A 22,651-nucleotide genomic window follows, 5' to 3' on the forward strand; every position below is an offset into this window, starting at 1 on the left:
ATCAAAAGATGCTCCACATTGCTAATTATCAGGAAAATGCAAATTAAAACCACAATGAGGTATCACCTCACACCAGTTAGGATGGCCACCATCCAAAAGACAAGGAACAACAAATGCTGGTGAAGATGTGGAGAAAGGGGAACCCTCCTACACTGTTGGTGGGAATGTAACTTAGTTCAGCCATTGTGGAAAGCAATATGGAGGGTTCCTCAAAAAACTAAAAATAGAAATACCATTTGATCCAGTAATTGCACTCTTAGGAATTTACCTGAAGAAAACAAGATTACAGATTCAAAAGACATATGCAGCTCTATGTTTATCACAGCACTGTTTATAATAGCCAAGATATGGAAGCATTCTAAGTGTTCATCAGTAGATGAATGGATAAAGAAGAGGTGGTACATATACACAGTGGAATATTATTCAGCCATAAAATAATGAAATCTTGCTGTTGGCAATAACACGTATGGACCTCAGGGGTATTATGCTACATGAAATGAGTCAAGACAGGAAGATAAATACCGTACGTGTGATCTCTCTTAAATGTGGAATCTAAGAAACAAAAAAACAAAACAAAGTTATAGAAACAGAGAATATACTGGTGTTTGCAGGATATGGGGGTTGGAGGAGTGCGAGAACTAGGTAAAGTGTTTTTTTGAATAAAAATTCAGGAAAAAAAATTAAAATACAGGCCAGATTTTTTTTTTTCCAGTCTACGAAGAGACTGTTTAGTACCTGATGAAGCGTTAAGGACCATAGTACATCTTTAACCATTAAAAGTATCTTCAGTGTTTGAAGTATTCACAGTGTGAGAGCTACATGGAAACTGAGAGCAGTTGAGGGAATAGCATCATCATATCTCCAGTCTCAGAGTTTGTCTAGGACACATACTTACTGATTGTAACAGCCAATAGTATGATTTGGGGGAATTGCAGGCACCATTTTTTAGCATTCATTCTCACTTACCTATTCATATTCTCCCACTTTGCTACAAGTGGGAGTTGTAGAAGTTAGATGTAGACATTAGGAGAAAATCTGATAGGATTCCAGAGTGTGTTCTATTTTCTATTTATTGTGTTCATGGGGAAACATGGGTTTTACTCTTAAGGTTCAGTATATTACAATCAACCAAAAAAGTCTTATTTAGCCTAGTTTACAGCTTGTTGTAACTGCTTACATTTTGTCTTATCTGGAGGTTTTGTTTTTGACCTTATGATGACATAAACATTCCTTTATTTCCCAGTGACTTTTCATTTTTGTCTGGTTTCTTCCAGAGCTAAGAGTCAAGATTAACTTTTAAACACATTGCTCCTAAAATCATTTATGGGGATTTCCTTTTTAGCTCTAAATTAAGTTTATATGTTTGTTTCGATCATACTGAAGTCCCTGCTTTGTGCATAGAATTCCCTTTTCCCTTTTATCAGAGCTATGTTCCTTATCCCCATTTCTGAGTGCGATGAGAATTGTCATTTAGGCTTTTTTTCCTATTCGCTTTCTGTTGCACTACAGCTTTTCTCTTTCCACTTTTCTTATTTGCATAGTGTTTTCATGCTACACAAAACTAAACTGGTTTTAGTATTTATTATCCCTAGTCATTTAAAGTGTTAAATGCATGCATTGTAATTGAGAATGTTACTAAGTAGAAGACCTCTTGTATTTATTTGAATGGGAAATGCATATTTTATTGCATTGCAGTGGAGTTAGGTTGTACAGTGTATCACAGATCCCTTTTGGATCTCCAAATTCTCATTTAGCAATATTCTTTCAAAACACACCTTGCTATAATACGGTTTCACTTGGATTCCTGGCAATGTAAACCTTGAGGAAGGGTTATAGCCAGTCTCTAGTGTCTTACAGTTAATGTTTAAAATCTTTTAATTCAGTGAGCTGTAACCATGTTTAATAAATTACAGTATTGCATTAGCATAAATTCCTTTGGGTGCCAAGTTATCTTTTGCACAGATGCTTGGTATTATTTATAGCTTTGTATCTAACCTTTGTGGGTTGACTTGCTTTTATTTTTCTGTTCACTTGTCAGCATGCAGTAACATAATTCTTTAACTGGCATATGTACAAAAAATAGTTTTCAAGAAGAGAATTATGGAAGTACTGGAAAAGATCACTCAAACTTTAGGAGCTTGAGGAGTGTAGTAAAGTAAAGTTCCCATAATTTAAGACATTGCTTTGTCTTTATTTGCATGTACAAATTAGATGGAGGCAGCAACGTAATCTTTTCCTTTGAAGCTTTGAGCCGCTAAGTAAGACTTGTGTGTGTGTGTGTGTGTGTGTGTGTGTGTGTGTGTGTGTGTGTGTGTAAGTAATTATGTGTCTTGTGGTGGGGAGAGATTCATGATTGACTTGATATTTATCCTAGAGTAAGTTGTTAATAATTTAATTAAAGTCTAAAGGTCTTCCCTTGGATTAAACTTTTTTGTTTGAATGGGTCACAGATCAGATTGATTCTATCAAATATTCTCATTTGATTTATGGATGTTAAGATCTTATCAACTAATTTTTGGAAGGAATAGACTATCATTAAAGCCTTTTAAACATGTAATATTGTGATATTTTCTTGATTTGCTAATGATCTAACTTTCTAATTTAGTAATTTTATTTTAGTAAATGAAACAAGTCTTACAAAAATCATTGGTAGGTGAATTACCTCCAACTTAATAGGTAAAGCATGTTAGAAAATGATTTTGAATATTTGTGAAACATGAACTTATTAAAATTTACTAGACATAAGCTCCTATACTTTGGCTATTTTCCTGTATGATGAGTTTCTGACATTATTTTAGTGAAAAAGAGAACTTAAAATCTTATTTGTAAGTGTAAATTATGTGAATTAAAAAAAAATAAGGCTGTATTAGCCAGGTCTTTCTAAAACAGAATCCTAATATAACAATAACTCCTTAGATTTTTGCAAAAGAAAATAAAGTTTTCTTTTTCAGTCTTTGATACCTCAATTTAGATTGAATTGGAAGGAAGATAATGTTTTTTTCTTGTATAAGAAGCTGCAGATTTTTTAATTGGGGTTTTTACCTTAAGTATCTAGGTATTAAAGTGATATTTTACTAGTTTTCTGAGAACTTCACCAGCAACGAATATTTTTTATGCTGCCCTTCCCAGCATTTTATGATGAAAAATTCACATAGAAAATTGAAAGATTTGCACTTTGAGCACTCATATACCCACACTTAGATTCTACAGGCAGCATCTTCTATGTTTGCTTTATTCTATTCTTACCTATCATGCCATTCATCATTCATTTTGTCTTCTTAAAAAATGTATTTCAGAATAAGTTGAAGACATTATGATACTTTAACCTTACATACTTCATGCATATTATTAACTAGAGTGAGGATTATTTTTGTTTTTAGGTAAAATTTGCATACAGTCAGATGCACAGATCTTTAATGTACTATCATGAGTTTTGATGCATGGATCCAGCTGTGTAGCTTAACTCCCTGCAGATGTAAGAACATTACCTTCACCTCTAAAAGTTTCATGCCCAGTTAGTACTCCATCACTGTTCTGATTTTTTCACCATAGATTTTTTTTCTGTTCTAAAACTTCTTCACCTAAGTGAATACTCTTCACGTGATACATTATGTTATACTCTTCATGTAATTCTCTTCCATGTAAAAATACTCTTTTGTGAGGCTTTTTTCACTCAGCATGATATTTTTGAGATTCATCAATGTTGCATTTTCTAGTAGTTTATTCCATTTTATCACTCTTCGTTTATTTTCAAGGTTCAAATTTTTTTTGGCAGAAATTATTTGCCCCTTCCTGAATTGTTAAAGCCCTCTATACAAAATGTTAAGGTAGTATTGATTATATTATATATTGTAGGTACTCTGTCTCCAATACTCCTTAAGCAGCATATTCTCAGAGCATGATGTATTAAATATACTCTGTAAATACTTTTGAATAGTCTATGCTTAGAAGTCTTTCTTACAACATTTGTTACAGAAATCCCAAACTTACGGTATAGTGATAATGTGAAGTTAGTGCTTGAAGAAACACAAAAATTTTCAATTATGGTTATTCATTTTTCCCCTGTAGGGAATCTTTATTTTTATGGTGAGCCAATGTGAGACTTTCAAATGACTACAAGGTTGAAAGAAAACATAATGTTCTTTATTATATGGAGATGAGAGGAATAAGAACCAGCTAAACAATAAGGTTATTGCTAATTTGATTAAGAGTTTTGACCTTTTATTTCTTTGGATACATTATTTTGTTTTTCATTATATTCTTAGGACATTGATAAGTACATTTAAAGCCCTATTTATTTTTACTTTATAAAATCACTGTGTATATGTTCTGTTATTTTTTAAGATAGCATATTTGGGAGAGGCATGGGGTTACTGCCTCTCTTAAAACAGGGCAAGTAAAATATTGGGAGTCCTGCAGGATATGAGAAGTGGTGAAGCTTTTGAGTTTTTGACCTATTCCCCTAGTGTGAACTCATTATCCCCCTCTAGGTTTGTACCCCATTTAGGTTTGTAAATCCAGATAGGCAGATGGAGTTAAAATGGAAAAGTTATTTGTAAATAGGACAAGGGTGGTTCAAGAGTTTGCTTTGTGCAGTTTTATAGTAGAAAGTTTTCCTCTAAAACTTTGATTGCTGATTTAATCTCAATATTCATAGTAATTTTATTAAGTAAACTTGAAGTGAACTCCTGTTTTTTAAAATGACTGTATACGTAATAGAGCTGTGAAACAATGGGAGAACTTTCACAGAACAAATGGGCAGTGTGCTGTGTCACTAAAGAATGCACTGCCTTGGTCACCCTGTCCATATTTAGACCAGTCTGACTGATGGCAAAATTCAGAAGTGTTTGCCACACAGGTGCAGTGTTCTGCAGCTGTTAGAAATATTTGCTCCTCACCACCAGCATATTCACAGATAATTATGTTCTGTTTAAACGATTAATGCTGGAAGATGGGATTTGAGAAAGTGAATGTGTGTTTACCAAAATGAACAAGTAAGAGAGATAACTGGTTGTTTAGGCAGCTGAATTTAACTACCTAGATGATTTGAAGTTTCCAAAGACTAAAACCTAGCCATAAGGTCCTTGAGTTTTAGAATTAGAAAGAGACTGCCTTCATAAGTGCTTGTCTGCAGAGTTGCTGCCTTCCAGATTGAACTTTCTGGGGACAGGGCTTATATATTTTCATTTTTTAAATCTCCTGCAACTAGCATAATGCCTCACACATAGTAGGCACTTGGTACATGTTTGTGAATATCTTATGTTGGAAGATGAAGCCAAAATGCTGTTTACATGTGGTATGGTACTGAATCAGAAATTTATTATTATTTTAACTGATGCCTTACAGTAAGTTTTATAGTAGTTTTAGGAACAAAGTTTCATGGCAGCAGAAGGAAGGAGAGTGATTAATGCTGCCTGTCATGGTTATGGCACACTTATTTTGATAAATCATGGAAAAATATTTTCTGTGACTACAGTTAGAGAACTTGGTTTTGAGTTTTCCTCATCTGGGAGACAACAGTGTATTCCCCAACAGCAGTGTCTTACCCTCCTTATACCCAGTTTGGGCATTTTTCATGCATTACATCTTTGAGGTGTTTTAAGTTTAATGATTCCAAATCTGAAAGTCCTAGAGAGTAATGCTTTCCTTAAACCAAATAGAATGGTTTCTTTTCTGTAGTTGTTTTTTTCTGTAATGAAAATAATCTAGGCTTTGGAGTTGGACATAGATTTGAATCCCGCCTTTTTGAATTCCAGTTTTTTAAACTGTGTTTTACCTCAAGTAAGCAACCTACTTTCCTCATGTAACAGTTTCCCTCTCCATAAAAATGGAGGTAATACCTGCTCTAAAATAGTGGTGTAAGGATAAATTCTGCTACCACCTGAGTACATGGCATCAGTATTCCTGGACCATACCAAGAGCTCAATAAATATGATCTCCTTTTTATTCCGAATAGGAGGTTGCAGAGTAATCAGGATTATGAACCCCTCTGGCATTGGTGAAGCTATTATTCTAGGAAGTTGCAGTATGCCTTCAAGCTTCTATTTGTTCAGTACACATTTGAGAGCCAGTGTCTGCCAGTCATCAAGATAAGAAGAGATTTTTCAGTCTTGTTGGGGGAGGAAAGGAACAACAAATAGTTAAATTATGAGTAGTAAACATATAAACATACTGAAAATAAATACATAGGGGTTTGATCAGAGGAAAGTCACGATGTGTGCAGTGGTTAGGCATCCTCCGTGACTAGCAGAGCTGCAAACTGGACCTTGAAAACAGAAGGGAGGAGCTGGAAAAACCTTCAGGCTTGAAGACGACCAGAAAGATCAAAGACTCCGAGCCTTGCTGGCAGAATTTTTTTCCCCAGCTTTATTGAGATAATAATTGACATACAGCGTTATGTAAGTTTAAGGTGTACAATGCCATGTTGATTTGATACATGAATGTCTTGCAAAGTGCTTACCACCAAAGCACTAGCTAACATCTCTATTCTGTCACATAATTACCATTTCTTTTTTGTGGTGAGAACATTTAAGGTCTACTTTCTCAGCAATTTGCAAGTATATATTACAGTATTATAATCACTTTACTGTACATTATATCCCCAAAAGTTGTCAATTTTATAACTGGAAGTTTGTACCCTTTGACCAAAATCTCCCAATTTCCTCTACTGCCTAGTCCCTGGTAACCAGCACTGTATTCTCTGTTTCTCTTAAGTTTGGCTTTTTTAGATTCCATAGATAAGTGACATGCATTATTGGTCTTTGACTTACTTAACACAATGCCCTTAAAGTCTGTGTTGTTGCAAATGGCAGGATTTCCTTCTTTCTCATGGCTGAATAAATAATATTCCATTGTATGTGTATATGTATGTGTGTGTGTGTGTGTGTGTATGGGGTGTATGTGTATGTATGTATTCCACATCTTTACCCATTCATCCATTGATGGACAGTAAGGTTGTTTCCATATCTTGGCTGTTGTGAATAATGCTGCAATGAATGTGGGATTGGAGATACTTCTTCACCATATGGTTTTGTTTCCTTTAGATACACATACCAAGAAGTGTTATTTATGGGAAGCACTATTCCATTGTATGTATATGCCACATCCTCTTTATCCATTCATCTATCATCAGACCCTGAGGTTACTTCCATATCTTGGCTATTGTAAATTATGCCCTGATAAACATAGGAGTGCTGTATCTTTGCAAATTAGTGACTTTGTTCTCTTTGGGTACATTCCCAGGAGTGGAATTACTGGGTTATACAGTATTTCTGTTTTTAGTTTTCTTAGAAACCATACTGCTTCCCATAATAGCTCTACCAGTTTATATTCCTACCAACAGTGTAGCAGGGTTCTCTTAGCTCTACATTCTTGCCAATATTTTTTGTTTTTGTTTTTGATACTAGCTGTTCTAACTGGTATGAGGTGATAACTCATATGATTTTTTGATTTTTTGGTTTTGATTTTCATTTCCTGATGGTTAATAACATTGAGCACCTTTTCATGTGTCTGTTAGTCATCTGTATTTCTTTAGAAAAATGTCTATTCAGGTCCTCTGTCCAGTTTTTAATTGGGTTATTTGTTTTTTTGGTGTTGAGTTGTATGAATTCTTAGTATATTTTAGATATTAGCCCCTTATTGGATATATCATTTGCAAACATCCTTTTCCATACAGTAGGTTGCCTTTTTGTCTTGGTGATGGTATCCTTTGCTGTGCAGAAGCCTTTTAGTTTGTTTTAGTCCTGCTTGTTTATTTTTGCTTTTATTTCTAACTCCAAAGGACTTGGAAATGCTTTACCTGCTTTGTATTTTAAACGGAGTATCTCCGTTGTCTCTTCTAACCCCTCTAGAATATATGCTCCTTGAAAGGCTTTGTGATTTTATTCACAAAGGAACTTTGGTCTCCACAGACTTTTCTTCCCTTTACTGCTATGGAGTGACCAAAATGGAGCCTTTTTGAGCAGAACATCAAATTATTTGGTAAACATTAAAGCATATACTTTGTGAATATATTTATAGGTTTATGTATTCATTTCTTTCCTTTTTCTATGGGAATTCATAATGATTGATAAATTTATCTCAGCCTAGAGAATAAAAAATGTTTACCCTTGACAGAAGGACCAGTAAAACTAGTAACATTTTTGGAACTGATGAGAAAGAGAAAGAAGTTTGGAGGAGAGTCAACAATGTGTCTTAAAAGTAAGTAGGAATACATCACAAGATTAGAATTAGTTTCTTGAAGCAAAATATAATAGGAATCACTGGGTGATTTTAAGGGGTCTAGTAGTGTAATGAAATATTTTTAGGAATTTGATTTTTACCATCATTAGGATAGTTTGAAAGGGAAGAGAAGTAAAAATAGTAAGGACATTTACAAAGAAAAGTTTGGTATCTAAGGTTTGAAATAACCTGAACAAAAACATTGAGGGAGAAATGGCCCAAACCCAGGAGAATATTAGAAAAAGCAGTAATGTGAAGCTGTTGTGAGTAGGATATAAAGGAGGGCATATCAGGTCAAAAGTAGCTTCAAGGTAGGGGATGGAAAAGTAGTTTGACATAATAACAGTGTTATCATTGCTTTAGGATAAGATATGAGAAAGAACTACAATTTACACTTCACCCATCCCTAGACAAGAGGCTAATAAGTGAAGTGGCAATTTTTTGCTGTGGGATGGCCTTTGAAATACAGTTTCTTCTGTACAGTTGCCTAATTGGCAAGGGAGGAAGTAGTATTTTTACTAGGGATAACAGTCTGTTGTTTCCATTGAAGATTGCAGGTAATTTGGATGAGATAAAAGATACTAATGTGGTTTTAGACATACTAAAATGATTTGGGAGAAGAAAAGTTAGATATATACAGATACATCTTTTAGAAATTTGAGGGCTTTTGGTTTGTTAGAATTGGCTGTTTTTAGATGGATTTCCTCCCTAAAACAAACTCAAGGGTACATTTTACTTCTACTATTGATAATTTAATAAATCTGTTAATTTAGTAGATGATGGTTATGGTTCTAGGTGGTTTCACTGTAAGCATCTTGGCCACAACAATTTACTATGTGGCTAATTGGCAGTAAGGCATCTTTGCCATAAGAAATAAAAAGAATAACTGGTTGACAGTTTAGTTTGACAGTTTGCTTTCATGAGACTGGTTGACTGGTTTCATCTCACCATTGACGCTGTGTTCTTTTGTGTATTACCTAAATCTCAGCCCTCAGAATTCTCCACATAGTGGCTCCGAGTATTGAAACCATATTCCCATAGAACTTCAGATTGTCTATCAACAGACAGGTGACAATATGCCAGGAACAAAGAACAGTGTAGAAGGCTTTTACAACACAACACAAAACTCAGTTACAAATAAGCATCTTAGTATTTGGGAACTGGTAGGTCTCTTAATGAAGAAATTTTAGCAAAAAAAGAAAAAGCACAATGCCAAATGGGGAGACAAATCAACAAGCAAAAAAACAAACAAACAAGTATAATACTATAAACAAAAGACTTTGAAAACAGGTACTTAGGTACAATCCACAAAATAAAATCAGTTCTTTGCATGGTATTGCCATAAATCTACAGTATACATTTTGAATGTATTGAAGAATTTTACAATAAACTTTTTAAATTTTGTTACTCATTTTTCATGTGTGATTATGTCCTTTTTAATGAATGACCATTTATATTTTTTGTAATTTTATCTTTTATTGCAGAATTGCCTTATGTGGCAAAAAATGTTTACAGTGAAAATGCTTATGGTGAAAATACTGGAGATGGACAGTTGTCATAGGAAATTGGGGAAGAACGTTTTTAACATAAGATGTGTAGGATGGAAAGCATATCGTTGGCATTTTAGATTTGTTACACTCTTGGGTATCTTAGCCCATTAGACAAGAGGCAGAAATCTAGAAAGATACAAAGGGCAGAGAAATGTTTTTCAACATAATTATTGTTCTGCTCTTTGACTTTCTTTGTAATCCTATACCTATCCTTCCCTAGTTACTCAGAACATACAGTTCTCCAGTTTCCTGCAGAATTTAATACTTACATTACAATGTTAAAACACACCATGGAATAAAGAAGACTGGATTTAGTCTAGATAGCACAGCCAGCACTTTTCAAGCACTAACTCTATGGCCAACACTATGCTTGGCTCTGGGCACACAAATGTGAATGACGCATAGTCTGTGTAATTAAGAAACTCACAGTAGAGCAGTCTAGTGGGAGAATATCCATAATCTCCAGTAAAACTTTCATAGATACTTGAAGAGCTAGTTTTCCATTTAATAATCCTGACAAGAAATAAGTATATTTGAGTGGATACAGTCAAAATAATGCTATCATGACTTCTTAAACATTAAACCTGTTTTTTAGAATTGTGTGTTTTAATCTTTTTTAGAATTATAAAGAGCAAATAAAATACCTATTTTTAGTATTTTTGACCAATTTTAGTTAGATTGACAATATGTTTTTTGGTAGTGTATTGAACTAGATATATAGCTTTATTTTAAGTTGTTCAAATTTACATTAATAAAAATTAATGTTATTAAAAATTATCTTTTAGTCCAGGTGTGTTCTGATTCTTAGCATTTTATTTAATCTTTAAGATATATTATTTCTTCTTCCTATTCCCCTATGAAACACTTTTGAACTTCTTTTTTTCATAAATTTTCTTTCCCAGCCTTAAAACCCTGTTGCTCTATAGAAAAATGTCTAAAAATCCATTAAGAAAATTCCTTTAAATGATAACAGGATTTTTTTTTCCTTGCTTTTTTATTGTACCTTGTTAAACTGGTCTCACACATGAACTTTCTTAGAATCAGGCAGTTCCTGGTTCCTATGAAACTTCCTGTTTTCTCAAATAAAAATAGAAAAGCACCTCAGAAAGGAAACCTGGTCAGTGTGAACTACTTTGTAGGCTTAGTTAGTCTTAGTTGTGACTTGGATTATAAAGATCCAGGTATCTGCAAGCTTTGAACATTTTGCATGTGTTTTTAAAATAGATGATAAAGAGGAGATTCTAAATAATAGCGATGGAAGATAGTACATATTCAGCCATTAACTTGTTTGTATCTTTTTTTCAGGGTGGTGAGTATAGGGAGGTTGTATGGAAAGTGGTAAATCCTTTCCTTATAATATTTATTGGAAATATAGAGTCATTGAATACTGAGACTTGATTCTTAGCTACTTTGATCTGTGTATTTGTTTCTTGTGGCTTTTCCAGATGGTAGGGATTAGGAGGTGGTTTTTATTTTTTTAATCATTAGAAGTCAAAACTCTTAAGTGAATTTTTCAGTTTTGAAGTATCTTGTAGATTTCCTCAAGTATTAACTGCTTTTAGTCTTTATTTTAAAAAGAAGCCAAGTTAATGTGGAAAGAAATGATACTGTCATTAACAGTAGCAATAGTAGGTAATATATTAAGTATTTTATATGGTTTATCTTATTTAATCCTCACAACTGTATGAGGTAGGTATCACTGTTACATTATCCTTTCTTTATAGAAGAGGAAACTAAGGGTAGCTAAGTAGATGTTAGTTAAAGGTCTTTATTAGTAGGTCATGGAGCTGGGACTTGAATCCAGCCACTCTGACACCAGAGCCCCTGCTTTCTATTATTTCAGAGAAGACCACATATTCAAACAGATTGGTAAGTATAGTAAATCAGAAAAATTGCTTCCTCAATTTTTATTATTGTCAGTTTTTTTACATTTTATTTGCATATTTACATTCAATTTTAGCAAAGTACATGCCTTTCAGAGGGCCTTTTAGTGGGATTCTAATTCTCATTCTGAAATGGTGCTAATTATTCTCTCTTTTCTTTCCTTGATAGTAAAAAACCCTTTTGATGAAACATTTGGAAAAATACAAGTAAGTAAAAGATCGTAATACTGGTATTTTGTCTCATGTTTTATATGATAAAACTATTAGGGTGACTGTAAACTAAAAAGGTTCTTTTAGGCTGAAGCAGTTAATTTTCTTATTTTAAGTATTAACTGTATATTATTAAATTTGGCATATATTTTTATCCTAAGAGCTGAACAGTTTATCCTTTAAGGAAAACGCCAACTTCCAAGTAAAATGACAGTGGCGTATGATCTGGGGATCTGGTCTACCCTTAAAAATATGCCTGTTTTTTTAAGTTGTTAAAATCTATCAGTTTTTGTCCTCCTTGCCCTCATCTTATCTCTCTTTGGATCTTTTGCCTATTGTTATGCCTATTCAACTATCAGAAAGGCAAAGAATTTAGAAAGAAACATCCCTTAGGCTACTATTTATGATTTCTTTTTAAAGAATGTATAATACAAATTTTAACCTAAATTTTACTTACATGAAAATTTTCACTTCATTATAGGCACTTCAGAGATTAAGATATATATGAGCTATCTTATAATACATAATTAGTTAACTTTTTAATTGTAGAAAGTGACAGTAATACAGACCTGTATAGAAAATGTTATTGTTGTATTGAAGGATGAGTAATGTGTAATTAGATACATAGAATATTGCTTTGGATTGTTAGTGTGGGACTTGGTAATGATTATTTTTAGTAGTATTCTATTGGGGTGATACTTGCTTAAAAAAAGTTGACTATCAGTTTTGTTATTAAGCATAACTCTGCTACTAGCATCATAATTTAAATTTCTAAAATATACTTACTGAACATTGGAAATGCAAGACTTTATTTTCATCTGTATAATTTTCCCCATGGGGGGAACTGGAGTTCTGAACCTCTAAATAATAGTTAAATTGTAATGAAGATAATGGCAGTTCACTTACATTAAGTGTTTATTCTGTACCAGGCACAATGCTGTGTTTAATCCATTATTATCACTTTATCAGAGACTTGGTACAAATAGTTGAAAATATCCTTGAGGAGAAAGGCTGAGGATAGAAAAGAAATATTTTAAGGTGGCAATATATGAAAAAATTTGGTAGAATAACCTTGCAGTTTGATTTTTCTCCCAAGAATGAGAACTTTGCTTCAGAGAATGATATGTATTACTAAAGAAATCTGGACCTTACCAAAACAGACAAAATTAGAAAGTAGATATTTTAAATTATAAATTTTTTAAATTCAGTGAACGGTTACTTGAAAGCTTACTTTAAATATGGATTTATTTGTAGATCTTTAACTTGTTTTCAGGGTGGTTAGGGAGCCCGTGGTTAGAAACATTTTAAGGTGAGTGTTAGGAGACAATCTGAAAAGCAGTCAGAATGGAAGACTGTAATGCAACTAAAAGCCAGTATAAGTTTCTATAAGAAAAGAGCTTTAAAAATTGATTTACATGCTTAGATTTACTTCTAATTTAGCATACTGGTACTAAAGATAACTGAACTAAAGCCTTTGTATTTCTTGCTTAAAATTGATTCATTCACATTAATAACATTCCATAAAAGCAATTTAGATCATAATTCAGTTGATCATTTGGATGGCAGTTGAGACCCTTGTAATATGTAGATGGTCATTTTGAGTAAGTTGCTACTGGAAAAGTAATTCTTGAAGAAAATTGCAGTTGAGTTTATGGGGTACTTAAACTGTATGAGAGTTTAACAGTGTATTTGTTATCCAGTAGGAGATACAGTTATATCTGATTAGCTGTGTTCCTCTGTTCATCTTGTTCAGTGTTAATATCTGTGATTAAATGATGTAGTTTATTCCCAGGCTTCTTGATGTTCATTAAAGATTTAATCAGAGGATAGGTATCAGGTTTTTGGATTTAGTTTTGTTTTTGAAGGGGGAGTGGGGATGGGCATGATCAGGAAATGTAAAACAAAAAGGGAAGCAGTCCCTTTTTCAGATAAGGGAAGAACAAACCCTGAAACTCTTAGCTACTTTAATCCCAAAGCTTAATTAGATTATGGTGGCTTTATGTAAAGTCCATAAGCTATACTACTATCATTGAGGCTCCTTCCCATCCTATGATATTGACCATACTTACTCAAAATGATCTTGTGTAATGTTACCACAATTGCGTAGTTTTTAGAATTCCAGGTTTCAGTCCCTCCAGTTACTTTTTGATGTCCGATTGTGGTTTGGCTATTTAAGTTTATGTGAAGTTGAGGACTGACTTCATTAAGAATCTGGTTGAGATTAGAGTTGGGTGGGGGACCAAAAGGGTTGGAAGACAAGTAGTCAGCTGAAGAAATGTCTCTTCAGCCGTCTGACGTAAAAACCAAGGACACTGGTGGTAGGATTGTGGGTGAGTTTTCTTCTTCCTAGTGTGACTGATTAAAGCTGCATTAACAAAAGCACGTCACCTGTTGTGGCAAGTTTGTCTCTTCTGTTCCTGAACACATAGCATGAAAATAAATGGATGAGGTTGCATGTCATTGGGTATATAAATGTTACTTACCTAGCTTTTTTTTTTATATCCTACCTGAATGTGCTCCTGATCACACTCATCCAGTAATTCTGTTTTGTTAGACACTTCAGGAAGAAAGGAAATAAAAAAGACAGCTTCCTTATAAATAATGAATTTATTTCAAGTAATGTGATAAGCTATCATTACCTTGTTTCCTCACTTACCCTCCCCTGTTGCTTATATTGGTCCCTCTTAATTCTGATAGCTCTTAAATTGGGGGTCTCATTGCCTTACACTACTTGGCAAGGTGCTTTGACACTGCAGTAGTGTCCACTCTGGTTTTCTTTCATGTAGTTAGAGTAATATTCGTAATGCACATGTCCTCCCAGTTTTTAGAATGAAGTAAAACTTTTTGTCTCGGTCTTTAGCAGTTGATTACAAACTACTTTTCCAGTAGTTTGCTGAGTCAAAGTAGGCTACTTGTTCTATAAGAAACATAACCAGTGCTTTTTATGCCTTTTCTCATGCTGTTCTTCTTCCTGGAATGCTGATCGATTCTGTTCTTCCTATGAAGTCTGATTTAAATATTCTCTCTTCCATAAATGGATCTTCCCTTCCCTCCCCCTTCTATATTTACATTATATTTTGTTTGCACCTGTAACAGAACACTTAATATGTTTTTTTTTTTGCCCTTGAGAATAGGAACCATCTTGTTCACTGGGTTTTGCTTTGCTGAGAATAGTTCTTGACTCCTAGTAAATAATTAAGAAATGTATGTTTCACTTTAATAGTACATAAATTTATATAGGGCCACTTTGGGAGCTTAGGAGAGGTTGAGGGTCAGAGTGTCAGTGTACATTCCCTTATTATGTGGTTGGGTCAGATTGAAACAAAACGTGAAGGGCAGTCTTGAAGAAAACAGTCTCATAAGAACAGTACACATGAACATGCATTGTAGAGAGGGGAATTGGGAGCATTACTTTGCTGCTTTGTACTACTTTGTGTTAAGACCTTTTTTAGCACTAACTTGAGTTCTAATTTCCTGTTCATCCTCAAGAAAGTATAATGTTTAGAGTGATAATTTACATTCTTAGATTAGTGTGTCTTCAAAATATGGTAACAATTGATTAAATGTGAATTTATCTTTCAGATTGTGTAGCTTCAGTGATTTTAAGTTCATTTGTCCTTTTGAATGGTGATTTGATGCATATTTTTTCTTATAATTGAGTATTTTATAATTTCTTTTAATTTTAGGAAAGTGAAAAAAATCTAATGATGAACACTTTATACAAGCTTCATGATCGACTAGCACAACTTGCAGGTAATTGTTTTAACACTCATTGTCTCTAAAAATGTTTTGAAAATAATTTGCATATGTAGCATGCTGTATCAGTAGAAAGTTTTTTCCAAGTCCAAAATTTTTTTGTGTTTGTGGAATGTTTTCTCTTTAGAAGTCTTTATTACCTATGTGGAGTGGGTTTTTATTTTTATAGATATATTTAATCATGGCCTTATGCCTGCCTGCTGTATGTATTTATATGAAATATGTCTATATTCTCTTACATAATTTTTAAGTCAACCAAATTTCTTCATTGTATTAATATAACAAAAAATTCTGAAAGGTTAAATACCAACTTAATTGGATAAGCAATGAATTAACTAAAATCCTAGATGAATTAACTAAAATCCTAGATTAAATATAAAACTGCAGACTTTTCTTTGGTAATTTTATAGGTGTCATTTCATAGTATAAGGTAAATAAATATATTCTAGAACATATTTTCTCCTGATTCATTGCATTTTTCTCATATTCTGCTCTGATATGTCTTTGAGAGCTCTCAGGTATCAACATACCTTCAATTAGAGTACTATTGCTGAATTGTACCAAGTTTAGCTTCTCTAAGCTAAAGTAGCAATTTATCTGTTTATTACCTATAACTTTTTTTTTTTACCTATAATTTTATTTATATTATTTTTTTACCTATAAATTTATTTATATTATTTTATTTATATTATTTATATTATATTATATTTATATTATATTATTTATTTAATATTTTATTTAATATATAATATTTAATATTTTATTAATTATTTAATTTATATTACATAAATTTATTTATATTAAATTTATTACCTATAAATTTTTCTCATAATCTGGAAGAAAGATGTTGGATTTTCTTCTTATAAACACTTACAAGAAAAGAAAAATGTAGTATCCCAAACTGTTATATATAGCGGATCCTTTTGTAGAAACCAGATAGATCCTTGATGAAAGCCTAGTGGGTAAATGTGGAACTTCTGTGGTTGAATGGTGGAGGCATTAGGATCCTGACAGTTCCCTGTCCTCTCACCAGTCTTTGCTTTTTCACTTTGTGTCCTTAATTCTGGTCAGTTCTTTGGGCTCACAAGTCTGTGTATATCACTGAAAGCCTTCTTTGCACTGTCATTCATACACTGCAAGCTAAAGACGTTCCTTTGGTACGCTGTAGCACCCTGGAATCAGGCTGAGTGTATGTGCTAGCTGGAAATTCCTTATGTAGCTGCCACAGGCTTCTGCAGCTGTCTCTCTAGTATGGTGTTATGAAGTATGCTAGCTCAGCACAGTCTAGGGTGCTTTTAAAGGTATAGAGATTCCTCCTCTAAAACAGGGGTCGGCAATATTTTTTCTGTGACGGGACCAGAGAGTAAATTTTTTAGGCTTTGCGGGCTAGACTGTCGCAGCTTCTCAGTTCTGCCATTATAGCATGAAAGCAGCCATAGATAGAGTGTGGCTGTGTTCCAATAAAACTTCATTTATAAAAACTAGTAATAGGCCAGATTGACTCTGTGAGCTGTAGTTTGCTGACCTCTGCTGTATATCTGTGAGATCTGAATCTCTTAGGATGCATCGTAAAGTGTTAAGTTTGAAGACTTGTTCATGTAATAGGCATTGCTTCCTTTTTTTTACAACTACAACTATTAAAATGTGACTATTTGAATATAACTGATAAATAGAGATGTGGTTACTTTTATGGTAGAAAAATTTGCTAAGCATTTTAACTACTGTACTTTAATGTTAAAAGTTTTTTTAAAAACTACTTCAAAGAAACAAGGCAGGAGAAACTTAAAATTGAAGTTTGGCATATAGATAATTGATTTTTAATAACCACAAATGGCCTGGAAAAAAACACTTTGGATTCTTTTTTTATAAATAGCTAACAAAGGAAAAAGTAGTTTTCCTAATTTTTGAATGTAATACATCCCTTTGAAGAAACCAGGTCATAGCTTGATGCTTTCATCTAATTTCCTAGTTGATCTGTGTTACAATAATTTTTAGGGCATGTACACCCCTTGCTAAAAATAGGTTTAGTTATGTTCCAGAAATGCACATTTTAATTCAAATTTGTTTGAACCCTTGAATTACCACTTTGGTAGTAGATATATATAAGTTAGCACAATGAATTTTCCCCCTGAGAAGTAACACATCTTTGGAGGACCTTCTTTTTGCTAAGATCTGTGAATGGGTATCAGTGTAACATAGTTTCTACTCTGACTAACAATTTAGATGGGAATATAAGACGAAGATGTGTTTCTGTCTAGAGTGAAATGCATTTTAAGGTTGTGGTTTATATAAAGATAACTGTTCATTTATGTTAATTGCTGGGTTTTTTTCTAGAAAATAGAAATGATAATTGTTCATTTTCTTTACTGATTATAATATAACTTATAATTGTGTAATTTATAAAATTGATTAATATGTTTTCTTCTGTTTAACATAGTACTGATTTAAAATTAATAATATGCTAATCTTTCCAGGAGATCATGAATGTGGCAGTTCTAGACAGAGAACACTTTCTGTCCAAGAGGCAGCTGCGTATTTAAAAGTAAGCAGTGAAATTAGAATTTTAATAGCTATATTCTTAAAACATATGTAATTCATTACAACTTATATCAAAAGTACCATGCATTTGATTACTTTAATTATACAGTTAAAAGCTTGGGTCTGCTGTTTGGTGTGATGTGAGCAAATAGAGAAAGCAGACTTTCTTTTGTTTTAGTTACGTTTTAGAACATTGTCTATGAGAGAATGCACGTTAATTTGGAAAGGGTATAAACATCACTGGTAACAGAGAAATTGAGATAGGTAAGTAACATGTAAAACAAGAGGTGTCTAACTGCTGTCATGTATTTCAGAACTTCTGCCCCAGATTAATTTAATCTTAGGATATAGGAAAACTTACAGATGAATTTTCTAAATCACTCTAAGTAATCTTTAGGAAATCTTACATGAAAGAAAAAGTACTAGAAGGTTAAGAGGGACAAGTGTCATTTGGATTTCTAAAAAGTGGAAAGTAGATTTAGAAAACCATACTGGGGAGCTTAATGTCAGTTCAATTCCATAAAGATGATTCCATAAAAATGTGAGTGTTTGCAAATGGAAATGCTGAAAACTAGAAACTGGCAAGGGTTCACTGGAAGCAAGTCATGTCATACAAACTTTATTTCCCTCCTTTTTTATTGTGGTAAGAAACATGTAATATGAGATCTACCCTACTAACAAATTTTTAAGTATACAGTACAGTGTTGTTAACTGTATCCATATGTTGTACAGCAGATCTCAAGAACTTTTCCATCTTACATGACTGAATCTCTATACCCATTGCATAGCAACTCTCCTTCTTCCCCTCCCAGACTCTGGTCACCATCAGTCCACTTTCTGCTTCTATGAGTCTGACTATATAGTAGATAGCTCATATGAATGGAATCATAGAGCATTTTTCCTTCTGTGACTGGCTAAAATCATTTAGTGTAATGTCCTCAAGATTCATCCATGTTGTAATAACGTATGATAGGATTTCCTTCTTTTTTTAAGGCCTAATAATACTCCATTGTATATATACTATGTTTTATTTCTCCATTGATCTGTTGATGGACATTTAGGTTGTTTCCACTTCTTGACTATTGTGAGTAATACTGCAGTGAACATGGGCATGATCTATCCCTTAGATCCTGTTTTAAACTCTTGTGGATAAATACCCAGAAATGGGACTTCTGGATCATGTAACAGTTCTATTTTTTATTTTTTTTAGGAACCTCCATATTGGTTTCCATAGCAGCTGCATCATTTTACATTCCCACTAACAATGTACAAGGATTCCTTTTTCTCCACATCCTCGAAAACTTGTTTTTTTTGTTTTGTTTTTTTACTAATGGTTATCCTAATTGGTATAAGGTGATGTTCTCACTGTGGTTTTGATTTGCATTTATTTCTCTGATGATTAGTGATGTCAAGCATCTTTTCATATACATTTTAGACCTTTGTATGTCATCTTTAGAGAAATGTTTGTTCTTTGCCCATTTTTAATCAGGTTATTTCATTTTCCTTAGTATTGAGTTGTGGGAGTTCCTTATTTATTTTGGATATTAACCCAAATCAAGTATATAGTTTGCAAATATTTTTTCCCATTCTGTAGGTTGCTTTTCCATTCTGTTGATTTTCTTTGTTATGCACAGTGTGGAAGTGTTCCCTCCTCTTTGGGTTTTTGGAAGAATTTAAAAAGGATTAAAGAATTGTTAATTTTTATTTAAATGTTTGGTAGAATTCTCAGGTGAAGTTACTTAGTCCTGGACCTTTCTTTGTTGGTAGATTTTTTATTACTGATTCATTCTCCTTACTAGTTATAGGTGTGTTCAGTTTTTCTTCTTTGTGATTCGGTATTGGTAGATTATATGTTTCTAGGAATTTACCCATTTTTCTGTAGGTTATCCGATTTCTTGGCAAATAATTTGTTCATAGTAATCAATTACGGTACTTTGTATTTCTGTGACATAAATTGTAATATCTCCTCTTTTATTTCTTATTTGTGTCTCCTCTCTTAACTAAGGGTTTGTCAGTTTTGCTGACTTAAAAAAAAAACTCTGTTTCATCTAACTTTTTCTAATTCTCTATTCCATTTATTTCTGCTCTAATCTTTATCATTCCCTCCTGCTAAGTTCGGGCTTAGTTTTTCTATTTCTTTGAGGTGTAAAGTTGGGTTTTTTGAGATGATTGTTCTTTTTTAAATTGCTTACCACATGAATTTTCCTCTTAAGTTCTGCTTTTGCTATATATCTCATAAGAAGCTGTTGGGCTTCTTGAATCTAAATGTGTATTTCTTTCTCCAGATCTGGGGAGTTTTCAGTCATTATTTCTTCAAATAAGCTTTCTGCCCATTTCTTTTCCTTCTAGGACTTCTATAATGAATATTTTGGTCTGATCGATGATGTCTCACAAGTCTCTTAAGCTTTCTTCACTTTCCTTCACTGTTTTTTGTTTTTTTCTTCTTTTTATTAAGATATCATTGATATACAATCTTATGAAGGTTTTTACAACATCCATCCATCTTATCAAGTCCCTTGCACGCCTCATTGCAGTCAAGTCATTCAGCAGCATAAGATGCTAGAGTCACTAATTGTCTTCTCCATGCTATACTGCCTTCCCTGTGTGCCACCTATATTATATGTACTAATCATAGTGCCCCTTAATCCCCTTTGCCATTCCTCCCTACCCCCTTCCCTTTGGTAACTTCCTGTCCCTTCTTGGAGTCTGTGAGTCCGCTTCTGTTTTGTTCCTTCAATTTTGCTTTGCTGTAATACTCCACAAATAAGTGAAATCATTTAGTACTTGTCATTCTCCGCCTGGCTTATTTCACTGAACATAATACACTCTAGCTCCATCCATGTTGTTGCAAATGGTAGGATTTGTTTTCTTCTTATGGCTGAATAATACTCCATTGTGTGTATGTCCCACATCTTTATCCATTTATTTACTGACGGACACTTAGGTTGCTTCCGTATCTTGGCTATTGTAAATAGTACTGCAATAAACATAGGGGTACATAATATCTTTTTGAATCTGGGCTCTTTTCTCATTGGGTAAATTCTAGGAGTGGAATTCCTAGGTCAAATTTCTATTTTTAGTTTTTTGAGGAGCCCCCATATTGCTTTCCACAATGGTTGAACTAATTTACATTTCCACCAACAGTGTAGGAGGGTACCCCTTTCTCCATATCCTCTCCAGCATTTGCTGTTGCTTGTCTTTTGGATGTTGGCTATCCTAACTGGTGTGAGGTGATATCTCATGGTGGTTTTAATTTGCATTTCCCTGATAATGAGCCATGTGGAGCATCTTTCCATGTGCCTGTTGGCTATCTGAATTTCCTCTTTGGAGAAGTGTTTATTCACATCCTCCACCCATTTTTTAATTAGGTTCTTTGTTTTTTGGGTGTTGAGGCATGTGAGCTCTTTATAATTTTGGATGTTAACCCCTTATCTGATAAGTCATTTACACATACATTCTACCATTCTGTAGGATGCCTTTTTTTTCTACTGACGGTGATCTTTGCTGTACAGAAGTTTTTAGTTTTATGTAATCCCATTTGTTCACTTTTGCTTTTGTTTCCCTTGCCCAAGCATGTGTTGAGGAAAAAGTTGCTCAAGTTTATATTCAAGAGATTTTTGACTATGTTTTCTTCTATTACTTTCATGGCTTCATTGACTTATGTTCAGGTCTTTGATCCATTTCGAGTTTACTTTTATGTATGGAATTAGAGACTAGTCCACTTTCATTCTCTTACATGTAGCTGTCAAGTTTTGCCAAAACCAGTTGTTGAAAAGGCTATCTTTTCCCCATTGTATATTCAGGGCTCCTTTATCATATATTGATTGGCCACATATGTGTGGGTTTATGTTTGAGTTCTCTATTCTGTTCCATTGTTCTATGGGTCTATTCTTAGGCCAGTACCAAATTATTTTGATGACTGTGGCTTTATAATAGAGCTTGAAGTTGGGGAGCAAAATTCCCCCCATTTTATTCTTCCTTTTCAGGATTGCTTTGGCTATTCGGGGTCTTTTGTGGTTCCATATGAATTTTAGAACTATTTGTTCTAGTTTGTTGAAGAATGTTGTCAGTATTTTGATGGGATTGCATTGAATCTGTAGATTGCTTTAGGCAGGATGGCCATTTTGACAATATTAATTCTTTCTGCCCTTGAGCACGGGATGTATTTCCATTTATTGGTGTCTTCTTTAATTTCTTTTATGAGTGTTCTGTAGTTTTCAGGGTCTTTCACCTACCTGGCTAGGTTTATTCCTAGTTATTTTATTCTTTTAGATGCAATTATAATTAAAATTGTTTTCTTGATTTCTCTTTCTGTTAGTTCATTGTTAGTATATAGGAATGCAACAGATTTCTGGGTATTAATTTTGTGTCTTGCAACTTTGCTGAATTCAGTTATTAGTTCTAGTAGTTTTGGAGTGGATTCTTTAGGGTTTTTTATGTACAATATAATGTCACCTGCAAACAGTGGAAGTTTAACTTCTTTCTTACCAATCT

The 22,651-nt window shown here is 33.4% G+C and overlaps 1 protein-coding gene across 3 annotated transcripts in view; it reads left to right on the top strand.

The window, feature by feature from the left end:
- Nucleotides 1–22,651, top strand: part of LEMD3 (LEM domain containing 3) — a 78,091-nt gene that overhangs the window by 16,393 nt on the left and 39,047 nt on the right. For all 3 annotated transcript variants that reach the window (XM_036894910.2, XM_036894911.2, XM_036894909.2), the window contains exons 2-4: nt 11,823–11,860; nt 15,550–15,616; nt 18,094–18,161. In XM_036894910.2, the coding sequence (XP_036750805.2) occupies nt 11,823–11,860; nt 15,550–15,616; nt 18,094–18,161 (173 nt within the window). The remainder of the gene's footprint in view (nt 1–11,822; nt 11,861–15,549; nt 15,617–18,093; nt 18,162–22,651) is intronic.

This window comes from Manis pentadactyla, chromosome 10 (assembly GCF_030020395.1).
Source record: "Manis pentadactyla isolate mManPen7 chromosome 10, mManPen7.hap1, whole genome shotgun sequence".
Lineage (NCBI taxonomy): Eukaryota > Metazoa > Chordata > Mammalia > Pholidota > Manidae > Manis > Manis pentadactyla.